Below are 24,070 nucleotides of genomic sequence, written 5' to 3' on the forward strand. Positions count from 1 at the left end.
GAGTGCTGTCTTGGTTATCTAGTGCTGCTATAACAGAAATTCCACAAGTGGATGGCTTCAAGAAACAGATTTATTCTCTCACAATCTAGTAGGCTAGAAGTCCTAATTCAGGGCGTCGGCTCCAGGGGATGGGGGAAGGCTTTCCCTCTCTGTCGGCTCTGGAGGAAGGTCCTTGTCATCAGTTTTCTCCACCTAGGAACCTTGGGTCCAAAGGAGGTGCTCTGCTCCCAGTGCTGCTTTCTTGGTGGTATGAAATCCCCAACTCTCTGCTTACTTCCCTTCATTTTCATCTCTTGTAAGATAAGAGATGATGCAGGCCACACCCCAGGGAAACTCCCTTTGCATTGGATCAGGGATGTGACCTGAGTAAGGGTGTTACATCCCACCCTAATCCTCTTTAGCTGGGATGGTTAAGATTGTGTGTCGACTAGGCTGGGCCATGATCACTTCCCTGTCAAAATTTGATACGTGATCACCCCCATGATGGAATCTGCTGAGTGGTACAGGCGGGCGTGGGGCCTGCGGTGCCTCATTACCCGCTCAGCTTTCATCTCTTCGCCTTCCACTGCCTTCTTCCTTCCTGCTTGCCTTGTCAAGGTTTTCGGCTTGCTCTGGATCCAGCAGCTGCCTCTTGTCTGACCTCCAGTTCTTGGGACTTGAGCTAGCAGCTTACCTGTGCATCTTGGGATTCGTTGATCTTCACAGCCAGTGAGCAAGAGCCCTGCTCCCCTACCTGCCAGTCTTGGGTTCACCAGCCCGTTTGGCTACATGAATCAGGAGAAACCTCGCGGCCTTGCCTGCCGACCTTGGGATTCCTTGACCTTCACAGCCTGTGAGTGGGAGCCCTGCTCTCCGACCTGCCAATCTTGGGTGGACCAGCTTCTGGGGCTCCGTAAATTGGGAGAGGCCTCTATCCTAACCCACAGATTTGGGATGTTCCAACCTTTACAATCGCATGAGCTGTTTCCTTGATATAAATCTATGTGTATATATATATTTATATACTTCACTGGTTTTGCTTCTCTAGGGAACCTAGCCTAAGACATTAGCATAATATAATCTTTCCTCATTAACCACAGGCAGAGATTAGAATTTACAACACATAGGAAAATTACATCAGTCACAAAATGGAGGACAACCACAGGATACTGGAAATCATAGCCTAACCAAGTTGACACATATTTTTGGAGGACACAATTCAGTCCAAGACAGGACTATTGTAAATTGTATTGTTTTCTAAATTTCCGTTTCAGAGTTCTCCTTGTTAGTGAAGAGGATCCCAACTGATTTTTGCATGTCGATCTGCATAGAGGGTTTTATTCTCTTGATCTTACCTCTCAGAAAATCACTTTTAAAATATATATCCCAGAGTTTTTTTTTTTAAGGGATAGCTTTTGGGGACATGGAAATAGCACAGGATCTCGCATACCCTGTTGGTGGGGGTGTAACATTGATACCTCTTTTTTAGAGGGCAATTTTGCAGTATTTATCAGAATCTAAAATATGCACACTTTTTGATCCAGAAAGCCCACTTCTATTGATCTATCCTGAAAATATTAACATGACTGAACAAACCTATATAGAAAGGATAATTATTACAACATTGTTTATAATATTAAGAATTGGAAATATTCCTCTCTAGGGAAATGGTTAAATAAATTGCAGCTCTTCCAGTGCGTGGAATACAGTACAGTCATTAAGAATAAAGTAAATTCGTATATACTGACGGTGAAAGGTGTACATGATATAGTTTTATCAGCAGAGGAAGTAACAGGATAAGCTACAAAATTGTCTTTAAAACTACTGCATTTGGACACAAGTGTGAATTTGTGTAAGACTTAGAGTGAAATAAGTCAATAAAAAGTAGAATGAGGTTAGGCAGGTGTCCCTGCTGCGTCACTTCCTGTTTCCTCCTACCTTCCTTTGGGGCAGTTTATCCTTCTTCCTTATTTTCCTGGTTAAAATAACATAGTAGCCATCAAATTTCTTTGTAAATCTTAATTTAACAGGCACTCCCAAAATTATGATACGTTATTTTTCAAAAGAGCATTGCTAACTAAAATAATTATAATTCAGAATTAATTTCCCCTAAAAAACGTCATTGTACATAGTGATTAGATTCTTAGGTTAGCCAACAAAATCTACCAACTCAAAAATTCCTCCCATAAATTTAAAATACTATAATTTAACAAACCAAGCCAAAACAAAAAGACTCTTAGTGTTTTCTTTAATGCCGGCATTTGAGGGAAAGTGTTCATTCATTCAGTCTTCAGTAACAACTTATCTGGTACCTGCTGTGCCTAGCCCCACTGATGTGAGGGAGGACCATGATGAGCTCTCCTTCATGGAGATGGCCCTGCCAATGCGGAGCTTACAGTCTAGAAGGCGAGACAAGCTTTGCACAGTCGTGGGAGAGCAGTGCACCTCTGGTCACACGGGAGGTGTCGAGGCCTGTGGGCATGCATAGCAGGTGTGAATCTGAGAAGGCGATGTTTTCCCTGAGACCTGTGGAGCTGGACAGGGAGGAGATGAGTGCCCCAGACATGAGCATGGAGGCCGCCATGCCCTGAGGCCTGGTCAGCAGAGAGCATGGTGAGAGTGGCATCCAAGGAGCTGGAAAGGCAGGCTTTGCAGTCGTGGTAAGGAGTTTGAGCTCCACCTAAGGAGTGGGAAGCATCTGAAAGATTTTAATGAGGGTTGTGAGGTTGTCAGATTCCCATTTATAGAAGACCACCTGGCCACCCTGGGGAGGAGGTGAGGGAGGAGGCAGGGTAGATGCATACCGCTCTGGCTATTCCTGTGGTCCAGGGGAGAGGGCATGGGGCAGTGGTTGGAGACAAGCAGGCAGTCAGGACTGGAGGCAGAATGGGCTGGACTAGGCAATGGACGGTGTGGAGAGTGAGCAGGCAAAGCCAGCAGCTGCCCAAATAATGACAGGAGGGGACACAGGAAGTCAGACACAGTTGGGAGGAGAGGTCATGAGTTTTGGAGAAGTACAAATGGGACATTGACAGGGCAGTTGGCTGTTATCTGAAACTCAGAGGAGGGGTTTGGCCTAAAGATAAATATTTAGGAGGGAAGACTAACCCTAGGACAGGTCCTTGAGGGATGTCGGCCTTTGAGGAGATGTGGGAGAAGAGCGCAGAGAGGACCAGTGTCGCAGTGCGGAGAAATGGGAATAGGGATGGTCCCTTGGCTGGGCACTGCTCAGAGCATGAACAGAGTGACTACAGGATGTGTACTGGAAGTCACAGGCAGACTCCGCAGAGAGGCTTAGGGCAGTGAGGAAATGGGGGCAGCGAGTGTGAGATCCTTCAAAAGAGAAATAGAACAGGAGCTGGGGGTGGGGGATTCACTTTATTCATCCTCTAAAAAAGTGTTAATGGCGCCAAGGCAGGCAAGGTCCCTGCCCTCAGAGCTTCTATGGGGAAGACAAGTGGTAACAAGGTAATGCATAAATGAGCTGATTTCAGACAGAGATGAACACCATGAAGAAAGGCTTCCTGTGGGGTCAGGGAGAGACTTGGGTCTAAATGCTGAAGGGAGGGAGTGGCAGAGAGGGAGGAAAGACCATAGCTTGGATATGGACTAGAGAAGGGGCAAGGGGGCAGGGCCTAGAGAACAGTGAGGGGGCTGGCCTTGATGGAAGAAGCAGCCCCGGATGGTGATGGGCTTTGTTGGGAGAATGTGGAAGGAAGTACCACTGGGCGCTTTATATTCTCTCTGCGCTGAGTGGCAGTTTGAGGAGAAGGTTTAAAGTCATCACCGGGACAGTTGGAAAGCAAGGTAACCAGGGCCATGTTTCGGCCCCAGGTGAGAACTGTGGTGATCTTTGTGGTTTCAGTCAGCCCAGGGCATGGCATTCCCCCGAGGTAGCCCAGGTGCTGGGAGGAGAAAGCAGGGAGGTGGGTTCTCTCCATCGGGATTTTGCCATGTTGGAGTCTTGGAGGGTTGGCATTTTGCCGTGCAGGTGTGGTGGAGGACAGAGGGTCAGTGAAAATGGGGCAGTGGCAAGAGCGAGGCTGGAATGCTGTCCCCAGGGCCCGTTCAGTGCTGCAGGAGTGGGTGGTAGGGGCAAGTGGTCTTATATTCTAAATGTGAGGCTCCCCTTGATAAAGGGACTGGGTGCCCCTTGCTCTACTCTTATACTTGGTCATGGCTGTGGGATTTTATGCCTTGCAAATATAAGGGGAAGGGGTATTTGCAAGACTCAGTCGTCCAACAGTTGTAGGAGAGAGAACATAATCCAAGAGAAACTGTCTCTACTTACAAAGGAAAGGTGGCCCAGCGTGGACTCAGCCAGACCACGAGATGTAAAGGGTGGAGATCGAGCGGCCCAGAGCGAGCAAGTGCGGCAGTTCTCCAAGAAAGGACCGTCCAACTGGCCACCCCCTCCTCAGCGGTGGGAGACGGGGAGGCAGGAAGTGCTTCCCACTCCCATGTAGGGGACAGCTGCAGACGAGCTGACCTTAACGCGGGTAGTCTTCGTATTTTAAACTTAAGGAGGTGTTTTTCCCAAGCACTGAGCCTACATTGCTGTGGCTCACAAATCTACTTAAAAATGCTGGATGACTGCTGAAGGGCCCCCAAACACTGCCCCCTAATCACCCAGCATTCTGTGTGACTCCGCCCCTCAGGAAAGCCCACGCCTCTTGCAGCTCCTACTGTTACTACTTTATGCCAAAGTAGAAATTAACACTTGCGAGTTATTACTAATTCTCAATTGCTGTAGGAGTGGATATGTTTAGTACACATTCTAAAGGGGAAAAAAAAAATAGGCTTCATACTGTGCTCTGAAGAGAGCAAACCTTGACCTCCAGCATAGGACCCAAAGCCAGGCTATGGGTTAAAAAGAGGTCTTTTTTCCTGGGAAAACACCACCTCCATTTGTGACCAGGTATGATGGGGCTAGGAGGGGTCACCATGGCCAGGTGACTGGATCCTGTGCATTGAGACCTGGAGGGATGACGGTGGCTCTTGGATACCCAGGCCAGTGTCTGAGGGAGGGGGCGGGGGGCTGTCAGCGCCCCTGAGGCAGCATGTGTCAGGTGCCATGTGCCCTAAGACACAGGGTCCGAGGCAGACACAGCTTCCATGCTGGCTGTGTCTACAATGAGTAATTCAGACCTTCTGAGGGCAGGCGGCTTTGGTGTAGAGCCGAGCATTTCTCAGAAAGTGTTTAAAGTATAAAACGAGAACCTCTGATAATAAAAGGAAAGGGGGAAATGGGTGTAGATTCCAACTGAGACAGAAGTCTGGCTCCTAGATGAGAGGGTGGCTTTGGAAGTGCTGACAAGGATCAGGCCCACTGCGTGAAATCGTCGATGGAGTCCAGCTTTCCCTCCAATTTGGGGAGTAGGTGCACTTTGCTCCCTGGACGTACTTGGTGCCTGAGCAACAAGACCTGACGAAAACATGGCCTGGACTAAATTTAGCTATGTTTGGGTGCACCGAAAAGCAAGGACAAACTCTTCCCAGTCCCCTGCAGAGAGAAAGCTAGGCCAGGAGCCCCGTCACACAGTCCATCCCAGAGCCAGGCCTTCCGGTGGTGCTCCAGCCAGGAAGTAGCTTTCTCTGCAGCGCTGCCTGCTGCTTCCCTGTTGAGAGGCTCCGAAAACCCTTCTTTTATGTTGAGGGGGTTCCTGCTGAAACCTCCCTTTCCAAAGACAACACGATTGAAAAGCCTTTTTATCCACAGGGATAATATTTCCATCCGTGTGATCTTGGCAGTTAGAGAAAGGTTTGTAAAGACAGATTTATTTGGTGAGGCTTTTTTTCCCCTAAATGTTGGATGTTTCCCAGCTTACAGTCATTTTGCTTTTACTTGTGACCGAACGATGGTGAGCTTCCTAAGCTGCCAGATGAAGGACTCCTGAGAAGAGACAACCTAAAAGTCTGCTCCCCCCGGCACTGTGAAGCAGAGAGCCACTCCCGCGGACGGGGGGCTGCCAGAGTGAGAATGTGACCATCTGTCTGCACCACACCCTTATTTTTTAGCACCGCTATCAGAAAAACCGCATTTATGACATAAACCACCCAAAAGTGATATGTTCTCTGAGAAAGAATAAGGGGCTGGTATTTGAAGTCTGCTTTGGAAACCCTGGTGGTGCAGTGGTTAAGAGCTACAGCTGCTAACCAAGAGGTCAGCAGTTCCAATCCACCAGGTGCTCCTTGAAAACCCTGTTCTGTCCTGTAGGGTTGCTATGAGTCAGAATTGACTCGATGGCACCGGGTTTGGGTTTTTCTTTTTTTTTTTTTTTTTGGTTTTCAGGGAAAACCCCAACTATTCAATTAGAACCAATGAGACTTGATTTTTCTGATTATGGGAAATTCTTTCTATTGCAGATCTCTCAAAGGCCTTAGTTTTAACAGAAATCGGTCCCAAACGTGACCCTGCCACCCTGAAGTTGTTCCTGAGTAACATGGAGAGGTTACTCCACGCCAAAGCTCATGGGTATGAACTTTTAATTCCTGGAACACCCTGTCACCAAAGGGAAAAGTGGCAAACACACAATCTTGCTACAAACCCCCAGGGATTTAGAGAGGAAAAGAGCCATACGTGCTATAGGGACAGAGGAGTACATAGCCTCCTACTGTGGCTTCAGATAACACCACGTGACGCATGTACCCCCACCCAGACACCATCTCAGCCCAGGAGCAGTGTAGCCAGGCACTGGGAAGGTGGCAGGAAGACCTTTATACCTTCCCTGTCCATGCTTTGAGAATGCAAGTAGCTGATCTCAGGCCATCCAACCAGTGGATCCCCTGTGTACTTAGAGTCGCTTGAAAATCGACTTGGCTTCAGACAGACCAGGAACCTAATAAGCATTCAGGGAAAATCAATCAAAGTCCAAGTGAGCCCTCTTCATCTTTCATTCTCCGTCTACATCTGTACCGTAACTACTAGCCATGTGAGGCTGTTAAATTAGTTTGTTGTTGTTAGGTGCCATTGGTGTTGTACATAGCAACCTGTATATAACAGAACAAAACACTGCCCGGTCTTGTGCCATCCTCACAGTCTTTGCTGTGTTTGAGCCCATTGTTGCAGCCACTGTGTCAATCTATCTCCTTGGGGGTCTTCCTCTTTTTTCTTTACCCTCTGCTTTACCAAGCATGATGTCCTTCTCCAGGGACCTGTCTCTCCAGGTAACATGTCCAAGGTACGTGAGACAAAGTCTTGCCATCCTAACTCCATTAAAGTAAAATTTAAAATGTGGTTCTTCCATTGCTGCGTTTAAGTGGCCACATGCAGCTAGAAGCTGTTGCAGCATGAACACATCTGTCTGGCACTTGTCACCAGAGACCCCGTGGCTCATAATCAGTGGTGTTCAGAGAAGGGGTGACTGGGGACGAAGTCTGTGCGTGCACTATTTTAGACAAGCCTGACTTGAAGGTGGTCCCCTTTGGGTGCAGACTACTGCTAAGCAGGCTCTCCCACTTTCCTCCAGGGTCCGTGTGATCGGGAGCTCCACCTTGGCCCTCTGTCACCTGGCTGCGGGTGCTGCAGATGCGTACTACCAGTTTGGCCTGCACTGCTGGGACCTGGCTGCCGCCACAGTCATCATTCGTGAAGCCGGTGGGATCGTGATGGACACGTCGGGTGAGTCCTGTTTCAGGTCCTCAGGGCACAGCGGAGCAGACACTAGATCAGCAAAGCCACAAATGCCGTGTCCAGGGCCGCCCTGGCTGACTTTCCCCACTTCCTCAAAGCTTCTGCCAACGAGATACCAAGCAAAGGCACCTTAAACACAGTGGGCCCAGCACTAGACTTCTTCCTTCTCATCTGTCCCTCTGGGTAATAACACACTGCACTTGACACTGAGATAACTTTGGCAGTTTTCAGAGGGCGCACACACATCCACACCTCTTAAGAACCCCAGGAGACAGGCAGGTGTGTGTTCCCCAAGACTGCAGAGCTGTACAGTCGGCGAGTAATGCATGAGAAGAGCATACTGGAGACTGGGTGGTCCTTCTCCACCCCACCCTCTCATAGCTCCGTAGTCCGGAGCTTGTCCGTAGAGACACTATGGCTGTCTTTTAACCTTGGATATGTGCAGTTGGCCTTCCATAATGTGATTTCTGCTTTTTCCTATTTCTCCTTTGAGAGGCCCTAATTGAGCTACCAGAAAGGTATAAAAATGAAGAGGAATCAGCCTTATGTGGTAAGATGACGGGGGCAAGTTTTATGTTAAAAAGGTCAGATGCTGGTTTTCCTCTGTGAGCACAGGCCATGCAGTTACACCTGCCTCGTGGTCCCCAGGGAGAGACAGGCTTTATACTCTACCCCTCCTCCTCCAGTGTGACCCACAGCAGCAGCATTGGGAGGTGGTCAGAAATGCAGAATCTCAGGTCCTGGACAGAGTCTGCATTCTCGTAAGGTCTCCAGGATTCATGTGCACATTAGACTTGGAAAGAACTGTCTCACCCTGCTTGGGTCCAGCTGATAACTGGGGTCTGGGTCCCAAGTGCTGAGCTCACATTCTCTGTGCTCCCAGTGAAATTTTGCAGACTCCCTGGTCGGTGTGGCACCTGACTACGATCCAGTGGGGGTAAAGCAATGATGAAAGGCCTAACCCCTCGCTTTGACCTGCTTGCATCTTGACTTTCTAGAGCAGCCTGGTGAGGCACCCAGAGCTTGAGAACGGTTGGGTGAGCTTGTTGTTCGGTGTATGCTCATGTGGTCAGCACTCCAGTGATGCAATGTCTGTCCCCCTCTTTCGTCCTCAGGTGGGCCTCTTGATCTCATGTCTTGCAGAGTGGTTGCTGCAGGCACCCAGGAAATGGCAGTGCTCATAGCTCAGGCCTTACAAACTATTAACTATGGGCGGGACGATGAGAAATGAAAAGGACAGACGACAGAAAGAGCAATGCTGACACAAGGAAGAGCCAGCCTGTCTGGAACACTGAGACTCAAGATGGATCCCCTCCCTTTAACCGCTTGTTCTCAGTGTCAGATGTCTGATGCGTTCCTAACCGCCCCAGAGGGAGATGCTGTGCTAAAGCGTGTGGCTGTCTTTTTAACCCATGGATTGGGTGTGTAGCTGGTTTCTCTCTGTAATCTCACTTGGCCTTTTTCAGGCTAGTACGCGTTCTTCTGTTGGGGCCAAAACCCAACTCTTGTATAGCATCATATTTATAATTCAGTCTTGATATTTCTTTCCAGAATGCAAATCTCAGGTAATAAGGCTTTGGAACTGTTAATAAAGTGGGTTCGTTCTCAGGCCCTCCCCTGTGATGCTTTAGAACACAATAAATCAAAGTCGCAGCTCTGCTGATCTGTGTCCCTATGATGCGTGTGTTGCCCATCGGCCCGCAGGTCCGTAGTTAGGCTCACTGGGAAGGTTTGCGTATTTAACCTACAGCGACAGTGTTCCTCTTTCGTTCATGCCTTTGATAGGCACTATGAAAGCTACTTCAGTAATTAGCATGTTAGTATTCAAATTCAAGGTATGGGGCAGACTTCAGAACACCAAATAGCTCAAAAACGTATCTCTGAAGGCCATCGTTTTTGTGGTCAGTTCGTGAGGAGAAATTCTAATCAGGATATTAACTGACTTGCCAGGTATCTTTTCTGAAGTTTTGAATTGGGAAAGTCAGTCTTAAGACAGAGGGGAAATTCCAACCCACTTCTAAACTTTTCTGTCATATTCTTGACTTTAACATCACCAACAACAAATGTGGAATATTTAAAAGTGTCCCTGATATTTGCTGTCTGGCCTTGGTGTTCCCCCTGGGTAGCTTTGAGAACCAGGGTCACTTGCCAGCCTAGCTGTGAGCCTTGGCGCGAAGTTTAGTGCACGTGGAGACTAGCTTTTGAAACAGGTGCTTGATAAATGCTTATTGAATCTATGAATATTCTCTTACCCTCTGGGCAGATCTGACCAGCTGAGGTTGGCAGATGTCCCAGTGGACTAGCACCCACCCCTTCCCAGTCTTCATCTGCTTATCTACCACGGAGGACCCTGAGCTGTCTGAGACTGCTTTGAATTGGGCCACATTCTGCCTGGTGTCATTAGTGCCTTAAACTTTTCAAGGACCCTGAAAAAAATTTCTTTCCAAGTGCCTACCTTACTCATGTGTTACTGTTTCTGGAGCCTCTGGAGTCACAGGCAGAGAAGACGTCATCTTCACACTCAGGAGTTTATAGTTCAAGAGTGGAGAACACCAGGACATCGATAGCTGGTATTTTAGTCATTCTTCCAACATATTGGTCATATATATATATATAGTGTATGTGTGTTATGTTCAGATTCATTTGGGACAAAATATGTAAGCATGTAGCTAAGGTTTCCTGAATGAGGTGAGTTTTAGCAGAGATTTTGAAGAATATTAATGACATAGAGTAATGTAAGTGAAAGTTAACTCGGGCTCAGGGGAGTCAGCCCTACAGATGCCTGCTGGGGGAGCAAGCAGGACAGAGTTCAGCAAGCTTTCGAGGTTCAGACTGATAGAGTAACTGACCAAGAGGACACTTTCATATTCATATTAATCAAATGAGATATTTATAAATATAATTCTCTAAGCTATATAGTTTCATAACTTAATTTACTGGGTTTTCTATAGGAAAAGATTATGATCACTTTTTAGAAATTATTTTTGGTGAGTGTCTGCAAGTCACCTCGTGGTGACAGGCTTTTCTCTGTAGGGGCTGGACTTAGTTGAGGAGACAGTCAAGAACCTGGAAGTGCAGTGTTAAATGCAGGAGAGCTTTGGGAGCTGTAAAGGAGTAGGGTTCTTTTCTATTGGCTTAATAGGGAACCTGGCGAAAGGCTTATGCCTCAACAGGCTTTAGGTACGTGAGGAGTCAGTGCCTTATGCAAAGATGCCAAGGGTAAAAAGGGTGTTATAAATATGTCAGGGCCCATGCTCAGATACAGCGCTCCCACTGTCCTTGCATCCATCATGTCCCTAGTAAATATGCTGAACGTAATGTTTAGTAAAAGTAAGCGAAAACATACCTGCTGTTTCAGCCCTCCAAGCTTCTAAAACATTGTTGTGAGAGTTTAGGAAAATTACTAGGGCTCATGTTGACAGTTTATAACCTGTGCTCTGTGTGGACGGCACTGGAAGAGATCGTCTCTTGACAGTGATAACACTTTTTTGTCATTGTTGAGAATACACACAGCAAAACATACACCAATTCAATAGTTTCTACATGTACAATTCAGTGACATGGATTACATTCTTCAAGTTGTGTAACCGTTTCCACTCTCCTTTTCTGAGGTGTTCTTCCCCCATTAACATAAACTCACTTCCCCCTAAGGTTCCTGTCTAATCTCGAGTTGCTATTGTCAGTTTGATCCCATATGGATAGCTATACAAAGAGCGTAATGCTCAAGGCAGACATTTTTTTACTAGTTAAAGCTAAAATATTGTTTGATTTTAAGAAGACTTCAGGGGGTATTTTTGGCTTAAGGTTTAAAGATTATCTCAGGGCAGTAGTTCCAGGGGCTCATCCAACTTTTCATGGCTCCAGGAAGTCTGGGGTCCATGAGAATTTGAAATTCTCTTCTACATTTTTTTCCCTTTGATCAGTATTCTGCTATGGAATCTCTGATCAAAATGTTCAATAGTGGCAGCCAGGCACCATCCAGTTTTTCTGGTCTCATGGCAAAGGAGGCAGTTGTTCATAGAGGCAATTAGCCACATTCCATATCCTCCCCCTATTCCTGACTCTCCCTCCTGTGTTGCTCCAGGTGAATAGAGACCAATTGTTGTGCCTTGGATGGCCACTTTCAAGCTTTTAAGACCCCAGACACTATGCAACCAACTTATGCTTATTGAGTACTGAGTTTCAGTTTATGGTGATAGAAAAATCTCATTGATCAAGGATTGCACAGCCAATTAATGTAATTGCTGTCAATAAGTTGTACACTTGTAGAAAATTGAATTGGCAAAAGTTGTGTAATAGATGTATTTACAACGACAAAAAAAAAAAGATTTGCTCAGAGGCTGCTTATGTACAACCAAACACTTCATGGGATCTGGTTTCTTGGTTTAGAGATTTAGGGCCGTGGTTTCATAGGACATCCCAGTTAACTGGCCTAATAACGTGTTTAATGCTTCTGTTCTACCTCCTAGGTTGTTGTGTGGTGATAACACTTTTAAAAACCTTTTTTTTCCTAAATACCTGTCTCATGATCTGTAGGCTGTATGTACACCTACCCATAGATGGTCTTTACTGCCTTGCATCAACCCACATATACCAGTGAAGATGCCACTAAAATGAAGTGTCAGGGAACCTTCCTCTAAACCTACATGCATTGGTAGGAAAAAGAGAGAAACAAAGAAAAACAATACCAAAATATTATAATAAAATTTATGTCATTTTCAACGTAAATAAATATCTTAGGCATACTTTGGGACATTGAAAACATTGATGTGGATTATTGAGCATAAATGTTTAATGCTTAAAGATTCAGAAGAAAATGTATAGAAGGATGGAAAGAGTACTGGACAGGGATCGGGAATTCTGGTTCTGAGTTCATGTCTTGGTTCTCTTTTAATTAGCTCTGTGACCTTGGGCAAATCGTTGAAGGAACCCCAGGTCCCCAAATGGTACCTGTAAGAGATCTCCAGGGCTCTTTCCAGACTCAGTTACTATCAGCCTGTGAACCAAGTAAATAAATGCCATGCCTTACTGAGGACACTGGCAGGAAGAGAGAAGAGTGTGTGTGTTTTCCAGCTGTGATAATCAGAAAATAAATTGTGTTTTTAATTAACTCTGAGTTTTTTGCATATCTTCCCATAGGTTCACTTTAGAGTGAGAACTGTGCTTTAGCATGTCCTGTTATAGTTTTGTCCTTGAAGAAAGAGAGCATCCTCAGTGTCAGACAGACAGCTGTTCTGGGCCCTGCCACCATGGGACCGAGCACCCCGGGTTCCCCATGCACCTAACTGATGACTTCCCAGAGCACAAGTACGGTAATCTCTGAGAAGACGGGTGCATATTTCTTTGCTGGAAATAGTTTGATAGGTCATTTTACTGCTTTGTTAGCATTAATTTTGTTTAACGGGGCTTTTCAGTAAATGCGATTAGATTATTTTAATGAGTTTAAAATGTGTGCTGAAGTTTTACCAAATTGTTTATCATCCTTTTAGGCTTAGACATATAAGTTTTTTTCTCTCACAGAACATATATAACCCTTCTGAGTATATATGCAGATACACAAGAAGTTCCTCAAATTCTTTGATATGTACTTCTGAGGGTAACACCCATTAATCATATAATGTCTTTTACTTCCTAAATGTTTTATGGTGTTTTTTCAAAGAAATAGCTCCCCCCCAGGACAAGTCTCTCAGAGTCCTAAGGAGAGCAGAGGACCGTGGAGAACATGGCTTCAACATGGCCTGAGCTACAGTGCCCATAGACATGCCTGCTCCACACGTGTTTGCGCTTACCACGTTTGTTCATTCACTCAGTTGCTGAGAGTCAGAAGCTGACTTCGGTAAGCTTTTGGCATGAGCATGATCATTGCCCCCTCAGGCCCCATCAGGACCGGGGAACCAGAGAGAACCTCTGGAGGATGGAATGTGCCTGAGACCCTGCAGCACTGATGCCTGACCCTTGACCCCAGCCCAGAGGAAGGCTCAGCACGGAAGACCCTTCTGCAGCGCATCTACTTTTGTGGGTTTCAAGGTCAACAAATCTGGGCTCACCATGTCATTTTGACTTCCTTACAAAATAATGTTCACCTGCGGAAACACTGGTGGCGTAGTGGTTAAGTGCAACAGCTGCTAACCAAGAGGCTGGCAGTTCAAATCCTCCAGGCGCTCCTTGGAAACTCTATGGGTCAGTTCTACTCTGCCCTATAGGGTCACTATGAGTTGGAATCGACTTGATGGCAGTGGGTTTAATCTTTGGTAGGGCACTTCCCAAAATGCTTTACTTTTGCCCTAGTTTTTCCCTTTATCAAAACAGTTTTACTCAAAGCATCTTGTGGATGAAAGCTGTCATAATGTTTTAGTGCCTTAATTATCTAACTTCAGATGATATGTAAAACATTTGTCCTGGCATGTCACTAAATGTCACTATCCAAACAGACCAGGAATCAGGAAACTTGGATTCTGGTCCCAGTTTCACCTATGGTAGCTGTGTGACCTTGAAAATCACATGACCTCTCTGTCTTCAGTAAAATGTGTAAATTGCCCCACTGTGGTAGTTAAGGTTGTCTGTAGACTTGGCTGAGCCATGATTCTCAGCAGTTTGGCAGTTACATAATGATGTAGTCATCCTCCGTGATGTGATCTGATGTCATCAGCCAGCCAGTTGTAAGGGGTGTTTCCTTGGGAGTGTGGCCTGCATCTAATATATATATACATATAGACGTTCTGGCAAAGCTTGCTTGCTTACTCTGGATCCTGCACCTGGCTCGTCATCTTCTGACTTCCAGTTCTTGGGACTTGAGCCAGCTGCCTGCCATATTGTCTGTCAGTCTTGGGTTCGTCAGCCCCTGCAGCTGAGTCAGGAGAAGCCTCCGGCCTGACACCTGACCTACAGACTTAGGACTTGCCAGCTTTTACAACCACACGAGCCATTTCCTTGTATACAACATGTATATATACATATATACACATATGCATACATTTATATATATGCTTCACTGGTTTTGCTTCTCCAGAGAACCCTACCTAAGACACTTCCTACCTCATAGGGATGGTATGAGGATGTTGTGGGACAGCATATGTCAAAGTGTCAAATGCTATGAAATATTGAGTGAGATTTTTTACAGTTAAATATTATCCCAGAGTAAAAAAGATCACAGTATCTTTCAAAACCAGATGGGATTGTCTAGCTATTGGAGAAAACTAGAAATATTTAGTATGTCAAGTTGCACCACACTTAGACTGGCTCTGCCTGATTTATTAAACCACTTACAATCTGTTCTGTAATTACTCTGCATCCATGAATTTGGGCAGTCTCAGAAAATACCTTCTGTAGCTTTCCTCAATTATAAAGCGTGCAGCACACTTTAATCTTTGTGCTTTTTGTGTGTGTGTGTGAAGCCAAGGTATAGGCAGAGCAGACTGTTAAAAGCATAAGCAAAGAACTAAATCAGTGGCTTGAACGCATAGATGCTTTCCAGGAGCATCGGGACATTTGAACCAATGCTTTGGGTCCACAGCAGGTGGTGGGAAACATGGGGCTGTGGACCTGGCACACCTATGTTTGGTGAGCTTGAGCTACCAATGGAGCCTTTCTGGGCCTCTCTGGAAAGTTGACTAAAGTGAGCTCCTCCTAGGATCACAAAGAGTAAATGGACTCGTGTGTGCACTTGGTGGCATCAAACAGAAGGGCCAGAAAGCAGGAGCCAAAACCAAGCATCAGAGTTGAGGGCTTCTCTCCTGGCTGCTTCCGACGCCTGTCTTCCTGGGCTCCATCAGGCTTCCCAATTTCAGTCCCACAAATGACTTCACCTTCCTGTGAGTGAAGACTTCGGGATGGAGTGAAATTAAATCATCTTGTAAAGGCCCCTTGTAAAGAGATGTTAGAAGGCAAAAACCTGAACATCCGTATGTTTATGTATGGAGTCAGCCAAGTGCCTGGGCCAGATTCACCAAAAGCATAGGCGAGCCATGGAGTTTCCTGTTTTTAACCTGGGCCTGTCATCTCAAGCATCACTGAGTCACAACACACACACACACACGCCATTCCAGCCCTACAAATTTTGTGAACAAAAACTGAGTGAAAGAGGGAAGGATGACAAAGCCAAAGATGAGGACCTAGTGTATAAAAAGAGAAGGATTGTTACAAGAGATCCAAAATCAGGAGGAGTTCCAAAGTCAGGAAGGCAGGGTTTAAACTCCCACAGAGTCCATGGAAGCCAGTGAGAGGCAGGGTCCCCAGCACTAAGCTGACTAGAGAGGCCCCAAGAATCTCAAGTTCAGAGGAAGAGGATGGGGGAGGAGGTCAAAATGTGGATGACAAGAGGGAAATGACTCTGGCCACTGAGGGTGGCAAGATTTGTAGGTGTGACTCAGAGTATACGTACATGTTCACATGCAGGAGGCAAACAACTTCCTAGAATGTGTCATTTTACTTAGGCCTCTTGGAATGCAGAGATTTCTGCTTGTGACTTCATATATTCCCATCTTAACATAAATATTTATAAAAAGACAGTCCTTGTCCTCAAGAAATCCACCAGAGCCTGAAGGTCCCCAGCACCCCGTGGGTGCCTGGCTCATGGTAGTTTCACTGGAGACAAGCTGAGGCTTCTCAAGAGCCAGGAGGCCCCGACGAGAAGTGGGTCAATGACAAGGAAGTGCTGAAGTGCTGGGCTTCCTGGAGGCGGTGGTAACGAATCTGAGCTTTGAATGGTGAGTAGGGGTTAGGTAACGAATCAGGTGGAGTCAGGGAGGACTGCGTGGCTGGGTGGGGTGGGGAGGGTAGTGTTATTGTGGTGGAGGAGATGATCAAGGACACTGGGGGCCTTGTGCACTAAGCAAAACAGTCAAAATTCATCCTGAAAACATTTGAAAAATACTTTTGTCTCACTAGTATGTGTCAACATCTGATGGTGAGCTGGTTACGTAAAATTTTAAGTGAGAAGCAAGGGAGCTCTCAGGTGCAATGTGATTCCATGAGACAATTAGTCTCATCGCTCATCATTCATAGTAGGGCTGCCCTCTCTTGGATTGAATGACCTGATACATCTATCCATAAACTAAGTTTGGAGCTTTAGCAGTGTCTCCTGGGGGCCTCCTGAACTGAACAATGGATCTCAGAGGTTGGGGGGCCCCTTAGGAATCACCTGGTCCAACTTTCTTCACGAGGTGAATGACCTGACCCCCAACCTCCAGTCCCAACAGTGGTACCAGCTCAAGCCGTCACCAGCCTTTTGGTAGATTACGAATGTGCCTGACATTCTTAGCACTAGAAAATGAAAACATTGATAATTACTTCAGTCAACCTTCTAGGGAGGAAGAAGACCATGAATTGCTCAGGTCAAATGGGTGTGAAATCTCACAACCACCTCTTGGGAACACTGTCCGTGGATTAGGAACTTTGCCCAACTCAGCAGAGGGCGTACCCTCCTCCCACCTCCCTCAGGATGGCCTCATTGCTCACAATAGCATCAGCCAAGGGCACAACCAATGCCAGCACCAGGTTCACCAAAACCACCTTGAAAAGGTTCAAGATGATGAAAAGCTCTTTTGTTCTTGTGTCCTCCCTGCCACTGTTTTGGGTTGATGCCTCCGATTGCTGCGTACCTTGTGTTTCCTGGTCATGAAGCTTTGGTTCTCCACATCTCAGCACAGAATGTCAGTGAGGGTGCCCAATCCTCCGCCCTTGAAATGGTGGTAGCTTCTCATTCTTCCCACACTTTGATTTGGGGGACTAGTAATATTTTTTATAAGTACGTTCAACTTTTTCTATCCCCATACACACCTCTATCTTTAGAGGTAACTCGTGTCTACAGCACCTGTGTCTCTGGGTGCTGCATCATGAGCTGGTCTACTTGTTGGTTTTCCCCTTCAGATGCTTAATTCCCTCTGGACTGCTAAGGCAGCTTCCATTGTCCATCTGCTTTCCAGTTTCCACAGTAGGGTTGTATTTCTTGTCAGCTGCCATATCTTTTGAGATATAAAAGAGAGACAAGGAACACAGGAAGCTGAGCTATCTCAGTCTCAAAAGGTATGGTCATGACTTCTGGGGTTTCAAAGGGTGGAGCCATGGCCTCTGGTGTTTCTAAAGGTGGAGTCAACACTCAGATGGACTAGGAGAATGGTGCACCTACAGCCAAGGGAAAAGAGTTGCTGTCCCAGTGGCTCTGGAAGGTGAAGTTGAAGCCCAGGGCCAAGGGCCCTCCACTCGGAATCTGAAGTGTGGCCAATACCTAGAGTCTGGAGGGCAGGGCCATTGTGTAAATTGTCTCAGAGAACAGAGAATTATTTTCAAAGCTTTGATGGCTAATGTGTTCTGCTGACTTGCTTGGTGCCTGTTATCCCTTCTTTCCTTTCAGTTTCCCCTGTTTGTAATGGAAATGCCTAGCTTGTGCCTGTTCTGCCACTGTACCTTTGGAAGCAGATACCTTGTATTCTACATTTCACAGGTGAAGAGGAATTTTTGGATCTGGACTTGGAGTTAAGACTTTTGCTACGATATGATAGGATGAATATGTTTTGCATGTTGCAAGGATGTGATTTTGGGGGTGCCAAAGGGTGGAATGTTGTGGATTGAATTGTGTCCCACAAAAATGTGTATCAATTTGGCTGGGCCATGTTTCCCGGTATTGTGTGATTGTCCACCATTTTGCTATCTGACGTGATCTTCCTATGTGTCGTAGATCTTGTCTCTGTGATGTTAATGAAGGGGGACGGGCAGCAGTTGTGTTGATGAGGCAGGATTCAATCTACGGGATTGGATTGTGTCTTGAGCCAGTTTCTTTTGGGATATAAAAGAGAGAATTGAGCAGAGAGACAGGGGGACCTCATACCACCAAGAAATTGGTGCCAGAAGCAGAGCGTATCTTTTGGACCTGGGATTCCTTCACACAGAAGCTCCTGGTCCAGAGGAAGATTGATGACAAGGACCTTCCTCCAAAGTCAACACAGAGAGAAAACCTTCCCCTGGAGCTCATGCCCTGAATTTGGACTTTTAGCCTTCTTTACTGTGAGGGAGCAAAATTCTCTTTGTTAAAGCCATCCACTTGTGGTATTGCTGTTATCGCAGCACTAGATAGCTAAGACATTTGCTTGCTCCCATACATGAGTGAACTTGATCATTCATGGGCTTTCAAATAAGGTAGGCATGTTCCAGTCTGCTACACATAGTTTCTTTCTAATCTTTACAATAACCATGTACATTAAGAATTATTTTTCCTGCATGCCACTTTGAAGAGTGGCGTCTTCAGTCTTAAACACTAGCAAGCGGCCATCTAAGATGCTTCAATGAGTCTCAACCCACCTGGATCAAAGGAGAATGAAGAACACCAAGGGCACAAGGTAATTACGAGCCCAAGGGACAGAAAGGGCTACATGAACCAGAGACTACATCATCCTGAGACCAGAAGAACTAGATGGTGCCCAGCCACAACTGATGACTGCCCTGACAGGGAACACAACAGAGAACCTCTGAGGGAGCAGGAGAACAGTGGGATGCAGACCCCAAATTCTTGTAAAAAGACCAGACTTAATGGTCTGAGACTAAAAAGACCCTGACGGTCAGGGTCCCCAAACCCTTTGTTGGCCCAGGACAGGAACCATTCCCAAAGCCAACTCTTGAGACATGGGTTGGACTGGACAATGGGTTGGAAAAGGATGCTGATGAGGAGTGAGCTTCTTGCACCAGGTGGACACTTGAGATTATGTTGGCATCTCCTGCCTGGAGGGGAGATGGGAGGGTACAGGGGGTTAGAAGCTGGCAAAATGGTCACGAAAAAAGAGACTGGAAGGAGGGAGCAGTCTCTCTCATTGGGGGGAGAGTAATTGGGAGTATGTAAAAAAAAGTAAGGTGTATATAAGTTTTTGTGTGAGAGACTGACTTGATTTGTAAACTTTTACTTAAAACACAATAAAAATTATTTTTTAAAAAAAAGGTTTTTCCACTAGTTAGAACTACCGCACGATCCAGCAGTCCCACTCCTTGGAATATATCCTAGAGAAATAAGAACCTTTACACGAACAGATATATGCACACCCATGTTCATTGCAGCACTGTTTACAATAGCAAAAAGATGGAAGCAACCAAGGATTCATCAACGGATGAATGGATAAATTATGGTGTATTCATACAATGGAATACTATGCATCAATAAAGAACAGTGATGATTCTGTGAAGCTTTTCATAACATGGAGGAACCTGGAAGGCATTATGCTGAGTGAAATTAGTCAGTTGCAAGAGGACAAATATTGTATAAGACCACTATTATAAGAACTCAAGAAATAGTTTAAACAGAGAAGAAAATATTCTTTGATGGTTACGAGAGGGGGGAGGGAGGGTGGGAGAGGCGTATTCAGTAATTAGATAGTAGATAAGAACTACTTTAGGTGACGAGAAAGACAACACAATACAGGCGAGGTCAGCACAACTGGACTAGACCAAAAGCAAAGAAGTTTCTGGAGTAAACTGCTTCAAAGGCCAGTGTAGCAAGGGCAGGGGTTTGGGAACCATGGTTTCAGGGGACATCTAAGTCAATTGGCATAATAAAATCTATTAAGAAAACATTCTGCATCCCACCTTGAAGAGAGGTGCCTAGGGTCCTAAACGCTAGCAAGCGGCCATCTATGATGCATCAATTGGTCTCAACCCACCTGGATCAAAGGAGAATGAAGAACACCAAGGACACAAGGTAATTACGAGCCCAAGAGACAGAAAGGGCCACATAAACCAGAGACTACATCAGCCTGAGACCAGATGGTGCCTGACTAAAACCGATGACTGCCCCGACAGGGAACACCAACAGGGGACCCCTGAGGGAGCAGGAGAGCAGTGGAATGCAGACCAGAGATTCTGGTAAGAAGACCAGACTTAATTATCTGACTGAGACTAGAAAGACCCCGGTGTTCATGGCTCCCAGACCTTCTGTTGGCCCAGGACAGGAACCATTTCCAAAGCCAACTCTTCAGACAGGGATTGGACTGGTTAATGGGTTGGAGAGGGATGCTGGTAAGGAGTAAGCTTCTTGGATTAGGTGGACACTTGAGACTATGTTGGCATCTCCTCCCTGGAAGGGAGATGAGAGAGTAGAGGTGGTGAGAAGCTGGCAAAATGGACAGGAAAAAAGAGAGTGGAGGGAGGGAGCGGGCTGTCTTATTAGGGGGAGAGCAATTGGGAGTATGTAGCAAGGTGTATGTAAGTTTTTGTGTGAGAGACTGACTTGATTTGTAAACTTAGACTTAAGGCACAATAAAAAAATTTTTTTTTAATTATTTTTCCACAAGAAATAGAACTACCATACGATCCAGCAATCCCACTCCTTGGAATACATCCTAGAGAAATAAGAGCCTTTACACAAAAAGATATATGCACACCCATGTTCATTGCAGCACTGTTTACAATAGCAAAAAGATGGAAGCAACCAAGGTGCCCATCAACAGATGAATGGATAAATAAATTATGGTATATTCGTACAATGGAATACTATGCATCAATAAAGAACAATGATGAATCCATGAAACGTTTCATAACATGGAGAAATCTGGAAGGTATTACACCCTGTAAAATTAGTCAGCTGCAAAAGGACAAGTATTGTATAAGACCACTATTATAAGAGCTTGAGAAATAGTCTATATAGAGAAGAAAATATTCTTTGATGGTTATGAGAGTGGGGAGGGAGGGAGGGAGAAGGGTTTTCACTAATTAGATAGTAGATAAGAGCTATTCTAGGTGAAGGGAAAGGCAAGAGGCGATACAGGAGAGGTCAGCACAGCTGGAGTAAATCAAAAGCAAACAAGTTCCCTGAATAAACCGAATGCTTCTAAGGCCGGCATAGCAGGGGTGGGGATTTGGAGACCATGTTTTCAGGGGACATGTAAGTCAATTGGCATAATAAAATCTATGAAGAAAACATTCTGCATCCCACACTGGACAGTGGCATCTGGGGTCTTAAATGCTAGCAAGCGGCCATCTAAGATGCATCAATTGGTCTCAACCCACCTGGAGCAAAGAAGAATGAAGAACACCAGAGACACAAGGTAATTATGAGCCCAAGAGACAGAAAGGGCCACAAAAACCAGAGACTACACTAGCCTGAGACCAGAAGAACTAGATGGTGCCTGGCTACAACCGATGACTGCCCTGTCAAGGAGCCAACAGAGAGCCCCTTAAGGAGCAGGAAAGCAGTGGAATGCAGGCCCCAAATTCTCATAAAAAGACCAGACTTAGTGGCCTGACTGAGACCAGAAGGACCCCAGAGGTCATGATCCCCAGACCTTCTGTTAGCCCAAGACAGGAACCATCCCCTCTTCAGACAGGGACTGGACTGGACTATGGGATAGAAAGATACTGGTGAAGAATGAGCTTCTTGGATCCAGTACACATATGAGACTATGTGGGCAGTTCCTGTCTGGAGGAGAGATGAGAGGTCAGAAGGGGTCAGAAGCTGACCAAATGGATACAAAAAAGAGTGGAGGGAAGGAGTGTGCTGTCTCGTTAGGGGGAGAGCAACTAGGAGTATATAGCAAGGTGTATATAAATTTCTGTGTGAGAGACTGACTTGATTTGTAAATTTTCACTTAAAAGCACAATAAATTTTTTTTTTTTAATTTAGTTTTCTCCTCTTGAAGAAATGAGCCCTGGTTGCACAGTGGTTAAGAGCTCAGCTGCTAACCAAAATGTTGGCAGTTCAGATGCCTATGGAGCAGTTCTACTCTCTCCTATAGAGTCCATTAGTCGGAATCAACTCGATGGCAATGGGTTTTTCTTTTTCTTGAAGAAATTGGGGTAAGGACCCACAGGGGCAAAGTCTGTGCCAGCCTTCTTGGCTTGGAGATGATGTTTGAAGTCATACACACAAACCAGACACTAAGTTAAGTCGTAGCATATGTTGCTAAGATATGTTCCCATTGTCATGTCCCTGTAGAGTTAGTTTTCAGACCTACAGGTAGAACTTTTATTTTGCCCCTGTTCCATTGCATCTTGGCAGCTTTTGGCCACCTTGCAGCCTCTAGATCTCCTGGAATTATGATTCCCTCTTCTTCTTTTTCCAATCATGACAGTGCTGAGGCACCCAGACTGAGGCAGGTGCATTTTCCCCAAGCCAATCATTTCACATCACCTAACCCCTGCCTCAGAGCCAGTTACTCCCAGAACGCACTGTGGGGCTGCAAGTGCATTTGCTGCAGGAGAAATGGGTATTGGGACAGAAAGTGGTCGCCTAAGGATTAGATGCAGTTAGCCCCCAGTGGTCCCAACAATGTTGCAGTTAGCTTCCAAAACCCATGGGGTATCTCCACATTGGGTCACCCTAATTCTTAGGAACCAATCCTTTCAGACCTGTTTATGCCGATGGTTCATTATGCCGGGCTGGAATCCGGGGGTGTGGCCACTTCGTAGGAGCAGAGGGCTCGCTCCTCACGGAACTCTAGGTCCTGCTCCTCCAGAACAAGTGTTCTGAAAGCTGTGAGCCCACAGATTGGCCTGGCCTTGCAGAGACTGCTTGGCTCCTTTGGGCCACCCAGGAAGCCCCCTTCTCTGTGGACTGATTGTCTTAGCTCCTGGGGAACTTGCAGGTATTCTCTGCACACAGAGGTTGTCCTGGTCCGGTTCTGGCTGGAGGATCTGTGGGCATGGCCAGATGGGGAGTGTGTGCTCCCCTTGCTGTTTGCGGACATCCTCGCACATCTGCTCCTAACATGGGTGCTGCTCAGAAAACACCCGGGCTGAGGGTTTCCTGAGCCGTGGGTGACACCCAAGATCGGTTGCCCTTAGGACAGCTTGAGCTTAGCTGCAGCCTCTTCTGTATCAGGATGGAGTGGACAGGGGGTTCAGGAGTTACGACAGTAATCATCACTCTTCTGTGTTATGTGATGTATTGTCTGTGTATGACAAAAGGGTCGACTAAACCATGGCTAAAGTAAAGATACGAAGTATAATCCAAGTCCAGCAAGGAAAAAAAAGTAATAAAATCAGTTCATCCAGAGTTTAATCAAGCGAAGACCCATGGCTACGATAATGACCTTGTTGTTAGGTGCCATTGAGTCGGTTCCAACTCATAGCGATGCTATGCACAACAGAACAAAACACTACCTGGTCCTGAGCCATCCTTATAATCGTTGTTATGTTTGAGCTCATTGTTGCAGCCACTGTGTCAATCCACCTCGTTGAGGTCTTCCTCTTTTCCGTTGACCCTGTACTCTGCCAAGCCTGATGTCCTTCTCCAGGGACTGATCCCTCCTGACAGCATGTCCAAAGTATGTAAGACGCAGTCTCGCCATCCGTGCCTCTAAGGAGCATTTTGGTCGCACTTCTTCCAAGACAGATTTATTTGTTCTTTTGGCAGCCCATGGTATGTATATTCAATATTCTTCGTCAACACCACAATTCAAAGGTGCAACTCTTCTTCGGTCTTCCTTATTCATTGTCCAGCTTTCACATGCATATGATGTGATTGAAAATACCATGGCTTGA

General features: G+C 46.0%; 1 protein-coding gene across 9 annotated transcripts in view; it reads left to right on the forward strand.

Moving 5' to 3' along the window:
- The window catches only part of IMPA2 (inositol monophosphatase 2), a 102,635-nt gene extending 82,695 nt beyond the window's left edge, over window positions 1-19,940 (forward strand). For 2 of the 9 annotated variants that reach the window (XM_064294742.1, XM_064294740.1), the window contains exons 6-7: window positions 6,346-6,454; window positions 7,449-8,842. In XM_064294742.1, the coding sequence (XP_064150812.1) occupies window positions 6,346-6,454; window positions 7,449-7,746 (407 nt within the window). In that variant the 3' untranslated portion in view covers window positions 7,747-8,842. Of the gene's footprint in view, window positions 1-6,345; window positions 6,455-7,448 lie in introns of all 9 variants that reach the window. The other 7 variants (XR_010323499.1, XR_010323500.1, XR_010323501.1 and 4 more) reach the window with 7 other exon arrangements.
- The last annotated feature ends 4,130 nt before the right edge of the window (window positions 19,941-24,070 follow it).

The sequence above is a fragment of the Loxodonta africana genome, chromosome 11 (genome assembly GCF_030014295.1).
Source record: "Loxodonta africana isolate mLoxAfr1 chromosome 11, mLoxAfr1.hap2, whole genome shotgun sequence".
In the NCBI taxonomy this organism is placed as follows: Eukaryota; Metazoa; Chordata; class Mammalia; order Proboscidea; family Elephantidae; genus Loxodonta; species Loxodonta africana.